The sequence below is a fragment of the Ceratina calcarata genome, unplaced genomic scaffold, assembly GCF_001652005.2.
Source record: "Ceratina calcarata isolate Rehan_Ccalc_2016 unplaced genomic scaffold, ASM165200v1 scaffold369.2, whole genome shotgun sequence".
Taxonomy (NCBI): domain Eukaryota; kingdom Metazoa; phylum Arthropoda; class Insecta; order Hymenoptera; family Apidae; genus Ceratina; species Ceratina calcarata.
This window is the reverse complement of record NW_017160008.1, coordinates 1,032,972-1,049,673: the sequence shown is the minus strand read 5'-3', so window position 1 is coordinate 1,049,673 and position 16,702 is coordinate 1,032,972. Positions and strand designations below refer to the sequence as shown.

Sequence of the window (16,702 nt, the reverse complement as noted above, 5' to 3'; positions counted from 1 at the left end):
CCCGCCCGTATGCTTCGATGGTTGCCAAGCAACGCCGGCTGCCCGTGGCGGCCATCATGAATTCCTGCGCAGATCGCACGCGCACGCGTCGCCATTTTACGGACCAGGAATTTGCACGTAGTTTACGATCTTTAAACGTAGTGATCTATGTTCAACGCTGATCACGACTCTGACACGTCTGCACCAGAAAATTCCCTACGCGTTGAAATAAGGAGCGAACAAATAGTGCAACACGTATGTATGTTAATTCTTTTAATTAACGATTAACATTATTGCGTTTACATAAATTAAGTATTACTCAAATAAATAAGAGCGTGAATCGCGCGAAACGATCGTGCTCGTGGTCACGTTAGTAATTGGCTTGAACAGCACAGTGGTTATGCGTGTTTCGAATTAATCCGAGGAAATACGATGGTACACGATACGCTCAACGAGATCGTCGCCTCGAGGCGTTGAATAAAAATTGCGATTTATCAATGGTCCAGCAAAGCGAGACAACGCATTCAAAGCATCGCGGCATCTGTAAATCGTTTGAAAATGTTTGGAATTTTCCAGACCCATTGAACTTCCGGGATGCGGGCCAGTTGGCAGCATTGCCGCTAGAGAGCCTCGAGGAGATCAGGAGGGCAGAGAGAAAGAGGTGCAGTGTTGCGTGACTGACTGCGAGATCGAGCGTGTGTGTTTGTTGTGTTGTACGAAACTTTTGTCCTCGTTTTTGGGAAGAAAGAGTTCGGTTTTATATTTGAGAGGAGACGCTGCACGTTTGGAAGAAGAGAATCATGTCGTCGTACATCCAGGTTGCCGAGGATGAGGGCGACGAGCCGATCGAATTGCCGACCGAGGACGATAGCACGCTCTTATTGACTACCGTAACCGCCCAGTTTCCCGGAACGTGCGGCCTCAAATATCGAAATCCTGAGTCTCGGACGATGCGTGGCATACGTCTCGTTGACGGACGGCTTCATCCACCCGAAAATGGATGGGGCAAGGCGATTTACTTTTGTGTCTTTCCAAAAGGTACTTATTTCATAGCAAATCGTGTCCCCTTTCTTCCGCTCACCCTCTCCACCTTCTGTCTCTCACCCCTCCATTCGGACACTTCTCCTTCCCCAGAAGATTCTATATAGTACTAACTAACGCCACGATACAAGATCAGAAATATGCCATCCTCTTTTTCTTCCTCTATATCGATTCACCCGAATTTAAAATCGTCCAACGTTCGATCACCGCGTCGTTTAATTAGATTTTTACGATACTTTCTTCCCCTGCTTTTCCGATACCCGTTCGATTATTCTATTTTCGCCCTCGCCTAACACGACGCCTCTGATATCTCATCGATTCGTAGCTAGAAATTTTCCTACCTCTTCGGGATGTTCGAACTCTATTACCGTTTACCGTACCACAATCGTTCTTACTCATACGTCTTCCCTTCTTTTTCTTAGTCTTCTTTTTCTGCTTTTTTTTTGTTTCTTGAAGTCCAGTACATGTGTTTGTGTTCATTATGCTGAACTTTTTTTTTATTTCCAAAAGAGATTACGATGCACGATGGAGTCTGTCCCGTCTAATTCGAATGGAACGAACTTAATCGTTCACAAGAGGTGTTTAACATAAGCACATGTTAACATTCGAGTCACGGATCTTTAAATAAGTTTGCATAACGATTTTAACTTTCAATTTCAATAGCGTCTATAAATGTTCGCCTATTTATAACGGCTAAAATTTGTTTACATCCACGCGAATTTGCGTGCGCGCATATCACGTGCATAAACGTGAACCTGAGCCTATTTAATAAAAATATAACAATGTAACTTATAATGATACACGCATACACAGAACGACACAAGCTCTACACTTCTATGTCACACGAATTTTTTCATACTGTTTGTTCGATCGATACTATTATAATTTGTACTGGATTTNTATTTTTTTTTTTTTTATTATTATTATCGTTATCTCACTTTATTTTATATTTTTTTCTCGTGATCACGGTTATTTTTCTCTGTTATCAGTTCATGTATCAATCTTAAATATGAATTAAATTGTTTTCGAAAAAGGTTCTAGTTAAATGAAAAAAAAGTTAGTAGACATGAACACTTATATCTTTTCAGAGAACAAACGTAAATCTGATGACAATTTGGAAAATTCCACAGCTAAGACTAAAAGAATGGAAACAAAGTTGCGTTGCACAGACTTGATCGTACTTGGTTTACCATGGAAAACAACCGAGCAGAACTTGCGAGAGTATTTCGAAACGTTCGGCGAAGTACTTATGGCACAGGTGAGCCTCTACTTGTATCCGAGCAGAAAGAATTCCTAACTAATAATAATTCCTACCGTGATTCTGTCCCACCGAAACTGGTTGGTTTCGACACGTCTAACTTGAACGTGAATGTTGTTGCAGGTTAAGAAAGATGCGAAATCTGGACAGAGCAAAGGGTTCGGCTTTATTAGATTTGGAAGTTACGAATCGCAATTGAGATGTCTTGCTCAGCGACACATGATTGATGGTCGATGGTGCGACGTCAAGGTTCCCAACAGTAAGGTAAGAGCATCGTTACGTTCATTGACCAACACTCGTTGTTTCTCGCATATTCTCCGGTAGGCTGGTTAACTAGTTAACAGTTGTTTAAGATCGAAATACATGTATAGAGCATCGGCGCCTAGATCTGTACATGGGTTTAGCGACGTGCATTTATCGATGTTCCATTCGCTCGCTTTGTACGTTCCCTTATCGCTGAACTAGACAGATCATTGGAAGGAGAAATTTCATGGCCAGAATCGAGAGAATTAAAGTATCGTCGAGTCAATAATAACCGTGAACCAACGCTTTTACGCGAACGAAAGACCGGTCAGTAGTCTTGAACGTTTCCATCTTGTACAGATCTACGTTGCGCTCGATGAGATATTGATCGTACTACAAAACGACAGCGCGAATTATAAGAATAATCACCAACGCGGACACGATGATATATAGATTGCTTTAGAAATTCTCCTTTCTATTCCGGATCCGAAGTCGAGAACGCTGATCGAGGCGCGATTGATTTCCGCTTACAATCTCTGAATGTTATCTTCTATGTATGGCACATATCTTGTTGAGAAGAACGTGTACTGTGTGGTATAAATAGGTGAATGTGTAGTCCGATTTATAATGGCAAATGTGCGTGAATGTCCACGTGGGTGTCGTAGTACGATGCAGAGAGTGTGTGACACTTCGAGAAGGGGTATGGTTGCGTGATCTTGTAAATAACATTTGGTATGTTTGTGCTCCCCTTATAGTAGCGTGCAATTTTTTCTCGAGAATGCTATGGCAAACAGGGTGTGCACTACTTTCAGACATTTTTTTTTTCTTTTCTCGGATAAACGAACGATTTGACGTGATATACGCTTGATCGACCTATGAGGAAAAAAAAGAAGGAGCTCGAAGCGAATCCGGTTCTTTGATACGCGTGAATTTTTTAATGTATTGCTCGTAAACGTACGTTGTCTCACCTCTGAGACGAGATCCCTTTTTCCGCGTCTAAATAAGAAGAAGAGGAGGTATGCTTTATATTGGGAGTGAACACGATAAACATTGTAACGAGTATGGCTTGCGTGACACGGCGTGCGTGCAATCGATGGTGGTTTCCATTCAGATGCGGTGTGCAACGAATTGTCACGTCCTTTGCGGTGAGAGGCATAGCATCCGAGTCCGGTGGATTAGCATTATAGCGAGAGTATCTCTCGTCCGAGATCATTGTTCTTCCGCGGTATAACGATTTGACGAATAGTTGTGAAATGGTAACCGACGGACTGTACGGGTACGTAGAGATGAATGACAAAGATCCTTTCACGGCTCGTTGTTACGCGTCGGTCTCGAGATTTTAACGATCGGTATGTGGTATGGATACGTTTGAAGAAAGAAAAGAAAAAGGAAAAACTAAGAAACATGTATGTTAACAGAGTGCGATAAATGAGAGCGAGTGTGTACATGTGTGTTCGATTGAACCCAATTATAATAGAAATAAAAATTGTATGTGATTGTCGAGGGCTTGGTGTATCTGGTTGCAGAATATTGATGGCTTAATGATGGCTCGTCAGTATGATACGAGCAAGCACAATGAATGCTACCGCCCTATACCGGTTCACACGCCGAATAGTCGACGGGTACCTGGGGCGAAACCGTATATCAACTTAAACACGTCCGAAGCAGCTAACACGCCTAGGTACGATTCGGAGTACGATTACAAAACCACCCACTACCCGTCGTACCCTCCTAATTATCCGTACGACGATAACAATAAGTACAAGTACGACGGCCAGGCGTACAACAACGCGTACGAGAAACCGGCCGCCGGTTACCCGTCCTACGAGGATCCCGGGTACGACGCGCGCAATTACATGGCTCAGCACGCGACCGCTCCACCACCGAATCCGACCGCCGCATATCCGTCCGACCCAGAATACGCAAGATACAACTACGAAGGACGCCCCGCCGTGTACCCGGTGATGGAGAATCCGGACTACACGGAGAAAGCCAGATACAATTACGGTTACGATCGTAACTATTACGAGGCGGACGGTCGTTACGCGTCCCCGGACTGTAGGTACGCGCTGGACGTCCGATATCCGGACACCAGACACGCGGACAATCGGATACCGGCCGACAGTAGAGAGGCCGGCGAGTGTCGATATCCGGTGGACAATCGCGACATGGAGAGGAGGTACGCGGTGGACGGTAACAGAGATCCGGACGGTAGATATGCGGTGGAGAATAGAGAAGTGGACGCCAGGTATCCGGCCGACGGAAAGGAAGTCGACGCCAGGTTCGCGGACACGTCAAGATACCCGGCTAAAGAGAATTATTACGATCGTTATTACAAGCACCGTCCATCGAGGGATCACCACGTCTCGGACACGTCAAGATACTGATGAGTCTTGTTACTATCGTTCAATATCACACCGTCACGATTCAACGGGAATGCGAATTTTCTTTTTATTTCTTTTATTTTTTCCCTCTCGTTTCTGTTCTGTCGTTGGCTGCATCGATCGATGATCTTGCAAATAAATTTTGTACATATTTCGTTCTCCGCTTGTTCGCCGGGCGTGGATACAACGGAGACACGACGAATGTATTCCCATTGATTCGCGATCTCTGTTGCAAAATAGTAAGACAAAAAAAGAAAAAATTACGTTGTCTAATAATTAGCATAGCTTCGAAATAACTGTCTACATCTTATCATCTATTATTGTGCTTATTCAATTTAAGATAATTGTAATATACGTAATATGGCATGAAATTTTACATCGAACACACGTACACCCATACACAACACACGTACACACACATTTGAGAAAGACGACATTGTACAGAATTTTGTGCATGGATTTTAAAGAGGCCGTAGTGCTTAAGTGTTATTATACATATTCGTAAAAAAAGAAGTGTACGTTGATTAGGCGAAACCTCTTTTCCGAGATCGATAATATAGACATGTGTATCAAAAAGATTTTCTATAAAACTTGACGTCGGTGCAAAGACGAATATCTTTTGCTCTATATGCTTCCGGTTTGACCGTTTAAAGCTCGGCTCGATTCTCAAACGATTTTGAATGCACCAAACGTATGCGCTGTACGCAAGTTTTAATGGATAAAAGAGAAACATAAAAAAAAAACCATTGTGAAAACCTGTTGTACACGATTGATTGATTGTGCGTTTGTGCGTAGGAGGGAATGATTCAGCAAGTACCCTGCAAGGTATTCGTGGGACGCTGTACGGAAGACCTTACCGCTGACGATCTGCGCGACTATTTCTCCAAATACGGCGAAGTGACGGACGTGTTCATCCCAAAACCTTTCCGTGCATTTTCATTTGTTACTTTCTTAGATCCCGAGGTAGCCCAGTCACTGTGCGGCGAGGATCACATTATCAAGGGCGTCTCGGTGCACGTGTCGAACGCCGCGCCGAAGTCCGAGGGGAACAATAAGAATTTCAATAACCAAGTGAACTCGAACATGCGGAGGGGCGCGCCGGGCCCCGTCGAGAATAACGTGCAGGGAAACTATCAGGGGAACCGGTACATGGGTCACTCAGGCAACAACATGGGCCCGAACGGATGGAACAATCCAGGTAACCGCGGCAACCTGGACATGCCGAATCTCCAGGCGCTCGGTATCACCGGGCAGAATAACGGCGGCGGCGGCGGTGGCGGTATGTCGAATCCGTTGGCGATGGGTGGGCTGAACCTGTCCGCGTTACCGGTCAACCCGGCCCTGGTTGCGGCCGCGCTTAACCAAGCATCTTGGGGCCTGATCGGTAACTTGCAGAATCAGGGAAACGATCAGGGGTATTCGAACCAGCCTGGCCCACCTGGTCAGCCGCCCTCCGGCAACAATAGTATCGGTAACAGTGGCAACTCTGGTTTTCTCAGTTGGATGAATCAGGGTGGCGGTGATGGTAATACTGGCAATCCTGGAACAGGTGGTCCAGGCCCGAATAATCCGAACGCGTCCCAAGGTGCTTGGCAGAACCATCCCGGGCAGCGTGATCAGAAATCGAACACCTTTCTCAAGTACGAATAAAGAGGAGGACGACGGGGTGTCCCCACGGGGTACAGGCGATTGGAAACCGGCGAATCCGTTCCTTTGATCCTGACGAGAGAGTACACCTTTGAACCAGAGACTGGTCTACAGAGAGAAAGTGAGAGAGTCTAATAGGCAAGTGTCGTGTGTAGGTACAAATTTAATCTTTTTTTTTTTCTTCCTTTTTTGGTGTTTTTATTTTTCCATTCAGAGAAAGAACCAAAGCCTCTGTCCGAACGAAGAGGAACGGGTTCTAACGATAAGTGTTCCCGTTCGTTCCACACACGCGCGTGCAACGAGCGGGAACACGGAGAGAGAGAGAGAGAGAGAGAGAGAGAGAGAGAGAGATGGAGAGCGAGAGAAAACGAGAGAAAGAGAGAGAAAGAACGAGCGAGCGAGAGAGTGTGAGAGAGAGAGAGAAATAGGATATCGTTTCTGTTCGCACTCGATTTCACTCGACCATGATTACGATACCATGTATGATATAAAGTAGTGTGGAGAATGTTTTTTTTTTCGTCTTTTTGCACTTGACAAACGATAGTACGTATTTCTAATCCTATATCTTTCACTTTCTTACCGGCGCTTATCCAGATATACATATTATATATACATATATATATTAGCACAATATTCCTCAAGTGCGTGTTTTAGAGAGAGAGAGAAAGAGAACGGATAGCTTCGATCATCTGAACCTGCATATTAATCGTATGATCTCATTTCAAGCGTGCGGTCTATCCAACACACGAGTTGAAATTTGCTGTGTCAAGATAATGATGGTGAGATATATATATATAGACACATACACGCATACATATATATGATCTATGCGATGATTGTGAATGTGTAGTAGAAGAAAAACGAAATTTACTGTAGCGGAGTACGTATATATGTGCTTTTGTTTATTTAAAAACTAAAAGTTTCGTACCGTGTGTTTAAATGTGTAACTGAGAATTATTAACAGGGACTAAGCGTACGGTGAGTTTCGTTAGAGTCTCTACGAACGCGAGAATTCGCAGAGCTCTTCGAGTGTTGAGTGTGATCATCCCTGTATCGGTGGTACGTTCATTTTAATCGAATCATTGCCAATGATATAAATCTGTCTGAATCTTACGTCTGTGATCGACCGAGACGTTCATTCACGAAAACATATTCGCGAGAAATAGCTCTCTCTCGTTTCTGTCGAATCGATTGCATAATATTTTCTCTGCCTGAACGGCAACGACTTTCGGGTATCGAAGTTTAATAGTTTGGAAACTCCTTTCCAATCACGTTTCCCTGCATTTACTTTGAATCTCTTGTAATCTCAATTACAAGCAAATCGGGAGCATACGTACGCGACGTATGCATCGACGTAAAACGTGAATTGACAATGACAAGACATGAAATTTCGTAGGACCGTTTTTAATGTACGTTTCGTGTGAGCAATCGAGAATGCGTGGGAGAAACGGACAAGTGTGAAAATTGCAGAGTTGCATACAGATTGATCGCAGCTACCCGACATACGAGATTGCCATTTAATTAATCCTTCGAAACGTTTCGCCTTAAGAAAACGGGGAGTTACAAGCGAAAGAGGGAAAAACAGTAAGCGCGTGCACGCGTACGATTCATGTGAGAGAAATGTGTTTTACAATTTGGTATGATAGGGTGCGTAAAGAAGAAAGACAATTTTTTGTCGATTGACTGCGTGTGAAAGGTGGCATTTGCAATACTGTCCATTCATTTTACGGAGAAGAGAAAAGTAAAGACGAATTTCACTCACGTTGCACGTTGAATCGTAGTCAATAACTCTTGCATAAAGGAGATGAATGCAGAGAGCTGGAGAAGAAGAAGAAAAGGAAGCGTAGCTAAAGCACACTAACTGTGCGCTGCATTGAAATTAATCAAGGTGGAATATTTTCAGACTAACAGTTAACAGTACACGTTAAGGGAATATACGAGCGGATTCTGACACACATACACACATACCTTCTGTACGTTTTATTTCGAGCGGGTGAGCGCGAACGTCCGAGAGACAAGCGTCACCGATAAGCAGCAGTCTCGATTTTGTTGATCGCGTTTGCAAACACGCGCAAAACGCGCACGTGAAAAATTGCCCGTGTGTCGCAACGGATTCTCGCGTCAGCCTGCTTTTATCGTAGATACATATATCTCTTGACGTGCATACGATTTTACTGATCATTGCTCCTTTAGCCGATTTGATCTTAAACGCATTATGCTTATGACGAGAATATGTAACGAAGCGTTCTGCGAACGTTTGATCAAGTCGAATGTGTGTGTTACGAACCTGGACGAATGATCGTCATTCATAAGAGGCAATCGAGGAGGTGATCATGCGGTTAGGTAACTCGGCCGGGTGATTAGCATCATGCGATTTGATCAAATATTTGAGAATCGATCGGATTCTCATCCGCGCTTGTTAGGACTGTAAAACGACGATCGTTCTTATCGCGTAGTTCATGAATCGTCGTTTCTTCTTCTTCGCTTTGATTTAAACGAACGGTGATTACTATTGTTATCATTATAATCGACGATCAATAGATTGTTTTACCTCGACGTATCTCTCTGTGTGCGTGCATGGCGGTCGAATGTATTTGTTAATGGTCGTCTCAGAACTACAGGCATGAAAGTTTAGTCGTGAAAATGATTCTTGCTGTTATTACGATGACGGGCATAGTCGTCAGTCTCGATGTACATGCATCTGATGGACGATAAAATGAGAGAGAAAAAAAAAGAAAGAAACAAACGAAAATGATAGAGAGAACAAAATAAACCGCGTGTTAATAATGATGAGTGAGTTATGTTAATAATTGTGAGGCAAGAGCGGTAATTAATTGTGAAAAAAGAAAACGAGAAAAAATAGTAATATTTTATGGATGGGACACAGTCGTTTACCGAATGCCTGAATATATACTTTATAGATAAATATATATATAGATATATACGCATATATAGATATATATATATATGTTTATTGAAAATCCAGAATGTTTATACATAATGTAAAGAGAAACATTGATGGAAAAAACGGGCGTCAAAAATTGATTGACGCTGTACTGTAAATGATAACCGAATATACAAAGACTGTAGTTTAAGACAACTTTTAACAGACATTAGAACCGTTTCTAGCTGATTATATTATATAGCCGACCGATCTGTTTCAAATCGTTCGCTTTTATCTCATCTGTCGGAAATAGTCGGTTTATATTCTCTCGTTGTCCTTTTGCTTAAAAGAAAAAAAAAGAAAGAGGAGACGATGGCAACGACATCCCGAGCAGTTGGCTCGATCGACTACTAATTACTCATTTAACGTACGCGATGTGTAACACTTCATCATTGTCACAGATAGTTGCGAATCGGTTGGATCCAACACTGTTGCTCAAAAGATGCCTTTCCGCGATACGATTTGGAAACGATCATACGACGAGCGTGTAAATACAAATTAAGTAAGAAGCATTAATGTCGTTCGTGAACGTTTACCGAGTTTTTCCGTTGTAGACAGTTCTCTATTGTAAAGTAAAATTACTCGATGATTGTGTTTTTTCCAAGTGAGATACCGAGAGTGCACATCGACCGAAATAACGTGAACAAAAGTAAACAAGAAAGACTACAAAAAGAAAAAACAATGGAAGCCAACAAACGTTTTATTATTGTGAGAATGTTATTTTGATAGGTGGCAGAGATCGATTCTTATTTCGTAAACTCATTACAGGATGATTAAAAACTGATACACTGGCAGTGGTTTATTTTAACACACTCTTCAATCACTCCTCCGTTGGACCGCTCGTTAAATATCTCCAACGATCCGCGTTCCGTCGATGTCCACGTAACGAATCCGAGTTGCATAAAAACCTGCGGTTTATTATCGTTCGCCTTTCACGCGTGACATCGATCGAACGTGGAAGCAATTTCATTTTACTTCCAGTCTTCTCGAGCTACCTTATGTTTCTTTGAGAGGCGCACGGTCGGTATACAGTGGTTTCATTTGGGAATGCAATGAAATACACGTATGCATTTACCAAACGATTTCTCACACACGAATTTATTTCAGGCCTGCGATACTTCCATATATTTTTAGCGGATGCATCGGTCAACAGTTATCCAAGTTTACGGACAAGTCTTCGACGTTTCAAGAAATTAAATTCGGATTGTCGACGAAGAGGAAATTAGCGGAAACGGAATTCTTATTCACGTTGCCCGATAATTGACCGATGGTCGTAATTTGTTTTAGACGCGCCGGTGTCGGAACGTTCCTCCGAATGTTTAACATTGTAGCCGGAAACGGTGGAGGAACGTTCCGATACGTTTGAAACGTTGAAGGACCTGGTGCATTCGGAAAGAAAAACCTCGCATGATCGAAAAAAGAAAGCAGCTCCGAGCAAATGGACCGATGTCTGTACACGTAACGACATTTAATTCCACATGTTACTAAAAGCACAACAAGGAGAGGAGGAATGTGTGAGCGATTCCACCGCTGAGGAATCATATTTCGCGAGTTACACGACAGGTGTTACGGCCCAAAAAACGATGAATGAACTTTGATGATGATGATGATGCTTATGCTGGTGATGATGATTATGATGATGATGATGATGATGATTCTGATGCTTATGATGCTTTATGATGATTATGATGCTGATGATGCTAGTGGTGGAGGTGATATAGGTGGTGATTATTTGATGATAGTGATATGATGAGGATGTTGATGATGCTTAATGGTGATGAGGTTGAGGAATGAGGATGAGGATGAATATGATGAGGATGATGATGATGACTGGGAAGTAGAGGCTGAACTTCGAAACACAGGTGACTACGAAATTGAAATTTATCTTCTTACATAACAAAATATGCGCTTTTGCGCAATCCGAAATTAAACACGTTCGCGCAAGGTCCCGCGATACGAACGACGGTCTGTTCGTTATTCCTTGCGTCTTATTACCGTCAAAATCTTCGGCCATGGTCAATCGCATTACGCAACTTCTTTCTTCTCATTCGTTCTACCGTACCGTATAAATCAAAAACCGTTGCTTCTTCCGTCGGGCAAATGAAAATGTTTCAAGCGATCTTGCATTTATTTATCTTATTCGTTCGCAACCATCCGCAATAATCGTGCAGCCGCGTATTGTTTGCATATCGAAATATTCAAACAGACGTTGGTCTTTCGCATAATAACGTTGCACATTCGATTCCTCGCGTGCGTGACATCATTAGCAAGTTCAAAGTATGCGAATAATAAAACGCGTCAATTCTAAAAGTCATTTACAATGAATCCTCGTTTCGTACTCGAACATTGTGCATTTGTCTATAATTCCCCGACGATTAATTACGCTGTGCTTTCCTTTAACAGTTCAGGTGAACGAATTGTTAAATGTAAATCCAGGATGAGCTGGTATTTTTCACTTGAAAAACGAACTAATATGCCCCGAAGCAAAGAAAGGGAGAGGAACCGTCCGCGGAGCGAGCTACGGAAATTCACAAGTTTCGTAAGCGCCTTGTTTGTGCAACGATGTCCCAGAGTCGTGACCCCCATGGGAAAGACTAATTTCCTATTTCTGTTTGCAGGTATCGTTCGACGCCGAACCCGGCTGATTACCTACACGACCATTCGATCGTTCGATCATCGAGGATAAGGTTCCGCTCTTTTTGCATTCCTCGTTTCTTTTAACGACGATATGTTTGTTGTACTTATATAAACGATAATTCATGATCTTATTTCATGTATCACGTTTAATCAACCCTGACACATTATGATGTTCACCATGAAAAACGAATTAAAATATATTTAAATATCTAATGAACGATGAATTTGCAAATTATTTGCGAATTAAAAATTTATATCAGCTACGCAGGAATAACAGGTCTGTTCCATCGGTTTACTGATTTCATTAATTCAATTACGTACGGAGAAAAGTCTTCACGGAAAAATACCAACGTAAATTCATTCGGATTATAGTAATATTAAATCTGGAAAGAGAATAATTTACACGTTTAGACGATAATATAGTTCATTTGCTCTGATCTTTCTGACACAAATAATTGTAAAAAATGATGAATGCAAGAGACGCAAAAATTACTTTAATCGCCGCTGTAAGTATTCATACGTAATTAGGCGTTTAGACATGAACATATGAGCGCAAAACTGCAAAGCGTGACACTGGAAAAACTAGCGGCGGCGTTAGTTTTTTTCGTGAACGATTGAGCTAGGTATATAGGAAATTGGAAAGCAGAAGTTATAAAAGTTCAAGGCAGCGGCGGTACGCGTACGATAATTCGACTAACGTTAAATTAGAAGTCTACGGTGGTCTACGGGTGTGTAGGTGCGGATGAAAGTCGAGGCTTTTGTACTTTGATCGGCTGCCGGGACGACGGGCGAGGGGAAATAATAAATACATCGACAATGTCGATCGTACTTAAAGAAGACGTCGGGAACTGGTCATTATGAAATGTTAAAAGTTAAAACCTCCGCCAGTTTATATCGATGTACAGAGTTGAGCTGATTCATCGGAACTCGGCCTCCCCGCCACCTGCTCATTTTTAGCGCCTGTACACTGGCCACTAGCCTAAGCTTAGCTGTACTGCTGTGCTGTACTATACTATCGGACGCAGAAGCGTCGAGACCGTCGACGAGGACGGTGATCAGTTTTCCGATCGATCTTCCGTTGGGGATAGAATGGCGCCAGCACTCAGCAAATTCGCAAACAGACGCACACTTGCTGGTGCCTGTGCGTTAACCGCGTTATTGTGGATATTGAAGAGGCGAAATCATAAACGAGGAGCGAAGAACAGCAGGTAATTAGAAACGGTTGTACACGTATGTTTGGGCAGAGCCGACGTCACCGTGATATCTCGCACGTCTACGTGATATTTACATTGTCTTACAGAAATGCTTGGCCCGCCAATGACATTCAGTATGTTATCAAGGAGGTGAGATATCGGTCCACTATGGTAATTGCTAAACGTATGAGAGAAATAATTTCCACGTTTTCACAGGAAAAACCGAAATCAGCACCGAAGGCTTACGTGAACGCAAAATTCTTCAAGCAGCTGCAGCAGCTGCTGAAAATCGGCATCCCGTCGATCGTGTCGCCCGAATTCGGATTCGTTCTTCTTATCGCTGGTTCCCTAATTGCCAGATCACTATGCGATCTCTGGATGATAAACGTCGGCACGTTGATCGAGCAGTACGCGACCTTTTACTTCCCTCGATTATCGTTCACGATCAAGCCTCCTATCGAAAGCTTGTTTTTATTCCTTCAGGTCAATCGTCAATATGGACACGTTTACATTTAGAAAACGTTTAATCAAGTTCATGGCTGCCCTACCAGTGGTGAGTCCCAACGTGATAAGCTATTCTAGAGGAGCACGCTTCTGTAGATCGTTATCTGTTCACGTGAAATTAATTGTTATGATCTATTCAGATAGCTGTCGTGAACAACGTACTGAAGTTCGGTTTGTACGAAATGAAGCTGAGGCTACGTACGAACATCACGAGAGATTTGACGGATCAGTACCTTAAGTAAGTCCACGTACTCCGTTTTACGAAATCCCGATACGAATCATCGTCTGTTACAGGGGCTTTACCTATTATAAAATGAGCAACTTAGATAGTCGAATAGCAAATCCGGATCAGTTGTTGACGACCGACGTCGACAAGTTCTGCGAAAGTTGCACAGACCTGTACAGTAACGTAGCGAAACCATTGCTAGATATCTTTATCTACGTTTATCGGCTCACGACTAATCTAGGGGGTAAAGTACGTATTTCGTGCTGATACTCAGGTGATAATCGTAATAATACACACGGTATTTTATAGACGCCGATAATTATGCTTAGCTACCTCGTCGTAGCTGGCGCGGCAATAACTCATCTCCGCAGGCCGATCGGAGCCATGACCGTGCAAGAACAGCGGCTCGAGGGCGAGTATCGCCACATTCATTCGAGATTAATTACCAATTCTGAGGAGGTCGCATTCTACCAAGGAAACAATCGAGAAAAATTAATTCTTCTAGCCAGTTTCCAGAAGCTGGTAAGTCTTTGAACGTCTGCGAAATCAATCCGTCGAGAAACACGCGATGTAGAAGGACGTTCGTTTTCAGGTGGCGCATCTACGTAGGTTCCTCGAGTTTAGGACTTTCATAGGAATAGTAGACAACTTCGTCGGCAAATGTAAGCTATTCCACGTAATCGCCTGCGTTATCGTCAACGCCAACCAATTTGTTGTATGTTTCACACAGACATGGCGACTATATTTGGTTTCTACGCGGTGAGCCTCCCGTTCTTCCAGAAGAATCACCCGATCCTCTCGGGGTCTCCCGATCATCGATTTAAAAATTATTACACGTACGGCCGTATGCTAGTGAAGCTTGCAGAGGCCATAGGTAGACTAGTTTTAGCTGGCAGAGAATTGACGCGACTGGCAGGGTTCACTGCCAGGGTGACGGAAATAAAAACCGTTCTCGACGACTTGAACGCAGGAAAGTACGAAAGAACAATGATCTCCGATTTCAAAGACGAGCCGATCGGAAGTCCGGGCGCAGGGAGAATAGTGAACAGAGATAACGTTATAACATTCGATCGCGTGCCGTTGGTAACCCCGAACGGAGATATTCTCATCAGGGAGCTATCGTTCGAAGTCAAGTCCGGAATGAACGTGTTGGTTTGCGGCCCGAATGGTTGCGGGAAGAGTTCTCTGTTCAGGATTCTGGGCGAGGTAAGCGACCATGGGTTCTAATCTGATCGCACTGTTTTGTTACGATCACGGGAATAAGCGTTTTATTTGGATAGCTGTGGCCAGTCTGGAGCGGTACAGTTACTAAACCTCCGCGAGGGAAGCTGTTCTACATTCCCCAGCGTCCGTACATGACTCTGGGCACTCTGAGAGATCAAGTGATCTATCCTCACACCAAGGCGGAGATGGCGAGGCGCGGACGGACGACGGACGAAGACTTGAAGAAATTACTGGATCTCGTCCAATTGGGCCATCTTTTGGAGAGGGAAAGTCTTACGAACACCGAGGGCCAAGGGTGGGACGTCGTGGCCGACTGGATGGACGTCTTATCCGGCGGTGAAAAACAGCGTATAGCGGTAAATTTGTTTTGAAATCGCGTACGAGAAAAACGAAGAAGAAAGACGATTGCGAGCAATAATTTGCAGATGGCCAGGCTTTTCTACCACAAGCCGCAGTTCGCTATTTTGGATGAGTGTACGAGTGCCGTTAGCGTCGACGTCGAGGACTCGATGTACTCGTACTGCAGACAGGCGAACATCACGCTGTTCACGGTGTCGCATCGACGATCTCTTTGGAAGCATCACGAGGTAACAACGGAATGAACTAACGTTCTCGTAACGAAGTCACCGAACGAGCGCCCGTGTTTTTTTCAGTATTATCTGCAGATGGATGGCAGGGGAAACTACGAGTTCAAGCCGATCGAACCAGACACGGAAGAATTCGGATCGTGAATTTTCTTGTCCCTTGCATCTGATAACACTTGCCACAATGCAAGGGACGGGCACATTACGTTCGACTGATTTCAAATGATTTTGGTGTACACCTGCAAGTGCACAGATCACCTGTGCATGTACTCTACGTACCTTTGTGTTGGAATCGTACGGATCCACGAGTATCGTATTCTTCTATACTGTACTATATTTTTATATACCGTATTTTTATATACTGTATATTTTTATATTTGTGTCTTTTATAAAACGGAGGACAGGTGACGTGCGAGAGAGAGAGGGTGGGAGCTTACCGCGATATAGGCCTTAACGACGCGTTTAGTGGTGAAATTAAGGTATAACGCGTGGAGTATCGTTGAACAAACAGAGGTAAATTGGTAGGCGTTACATATTTTTGATACCGAAGTAGTCTTTCAGGATTAAATCACGTTTAAGCATTGGCAAACATATTAAAAAGCAATTTAATTAATGCAACTTGTGTATATGCAAATAGTTATATCTAGTTTAAATCATTTCCTATTTCGACGATTAATAATGATTATTACGATTCGTTTATGTGTAGATCACATTTGAATAGTAAGCATGGCCGAGAGTGTATATCGGATTGCTGGACAATAAGAACGTGTAATAAAAAGCGATGATAAATATATGACATTGTTGGACCCTCCGCGATGTATCCCTGCTTTCCCAAGGC

At 43.2% G+C, this 16,702-nt stretch overlaps 3 protein-coding genes across 6 annotated transcripts; all 3 read left to right on the top strand.

Annotated features, from left to right (window-relative positions):
* The first annotated feature begins 127 nt into the window (after window positions 1-127).
* Window positions 128-5,694, top strand: TBPH (TAR DNA-binding protein-43 homolog). Of its 3 annotated transcripts, none has more exons than XM_018025984.2 (5): window positions 128-234; window positions 556-1,017; window positions 2,151-2,278; window positions 2,402-2,542; window positions 4,048-5,694. In XM_018025984.2, the coding sequence occupies exons 2-5, from the start codon at window positions 780-782 to the stop codon at window positions 4,906-4,908; spliced, it is 1,368 nt and encodes a 455-aa protein (XP_017881473.1). In that variant the 5' UTR covers window positions 128-234; window positions 556-779; the 3' UTR covers window positions 4,909-5,694. The 3 variants fall into 3 exon arrangements, with proteins under 3 accessions (XP_017881473.1, XP_017881469.1, XP_017881470.1); XM_018025980.2 differs by having other exon boundaries at window positions 132-234; window positions 2,109-2,278; XM_018025981.2 differs by lacking the exon at window positions 128-234 and having other exon boundaries at window positions 398-1,017; window positions 2,109-2,278.
* Window positions 5,695-5,706: 12 nt separating this feature from the next.
* LOC113464434 (TAR DNA-binding protein 43-like) lies at window positions 5,707-6,555 on the top strand. The gene has a single exon (XM_026814187.1). It carries the CDS (start codon window positions 5,707-5,709, stop codon window positions 6,553-6,555), a length of 849 nt encoding a protein of 282 aa, XP_026669988.1.
* A 5-nt stretch (window positions 6,556-6,560) lies between these two features.
* On the top strand, window positions 6,561-16,655 carry Pmp70 (ATP binding cassette subfamily D member Pmp70). 2 transcript variants are annotated; one of them, XM_026814172.1, is made up of 15 exons: window positions 6,561-10,516; window positions 10,604-11,358; window positions 11,900-12,035; window positions 12,115-13,341; window positions 13,434-13,476; window positions 13,543-13,733; window positions 13,810-13,879; window positions 13,971-14,068; window positions 14,125-14,305; window positions 14,366-14,578; window positions 14,649-14,718; window positions 14,787-15,262; window positions 15,337-15,636; window positions 15,706-15,867; window positions 15,934-16,655. In XM_026814172.1, exons 4-15 carry the CDS (start codon window positions 13,223-13,225, stop codon window positions 16,009-16,011), a joined length of 2,001 nt encoding a protein of 666 aa, XP_026669973.1. In that variant the 5' UTR covers window positions 6,561-10,516; window positions 10,604-11,358; window positions 11,900-12,035; window positions 12,115-13,222; the 3' UTR covers window positions 16,012-16,655. The 2 variants fall into 2 exon arrangements, with proteins under 2 accessions (XP_026669973.1, XP_017881412.1); XM_018025923.2 differs by having other exon boundaries at window positions 6,561-11,358.
* Window positions 16,656-16,702: the final 47 nt, after the last annotated feature.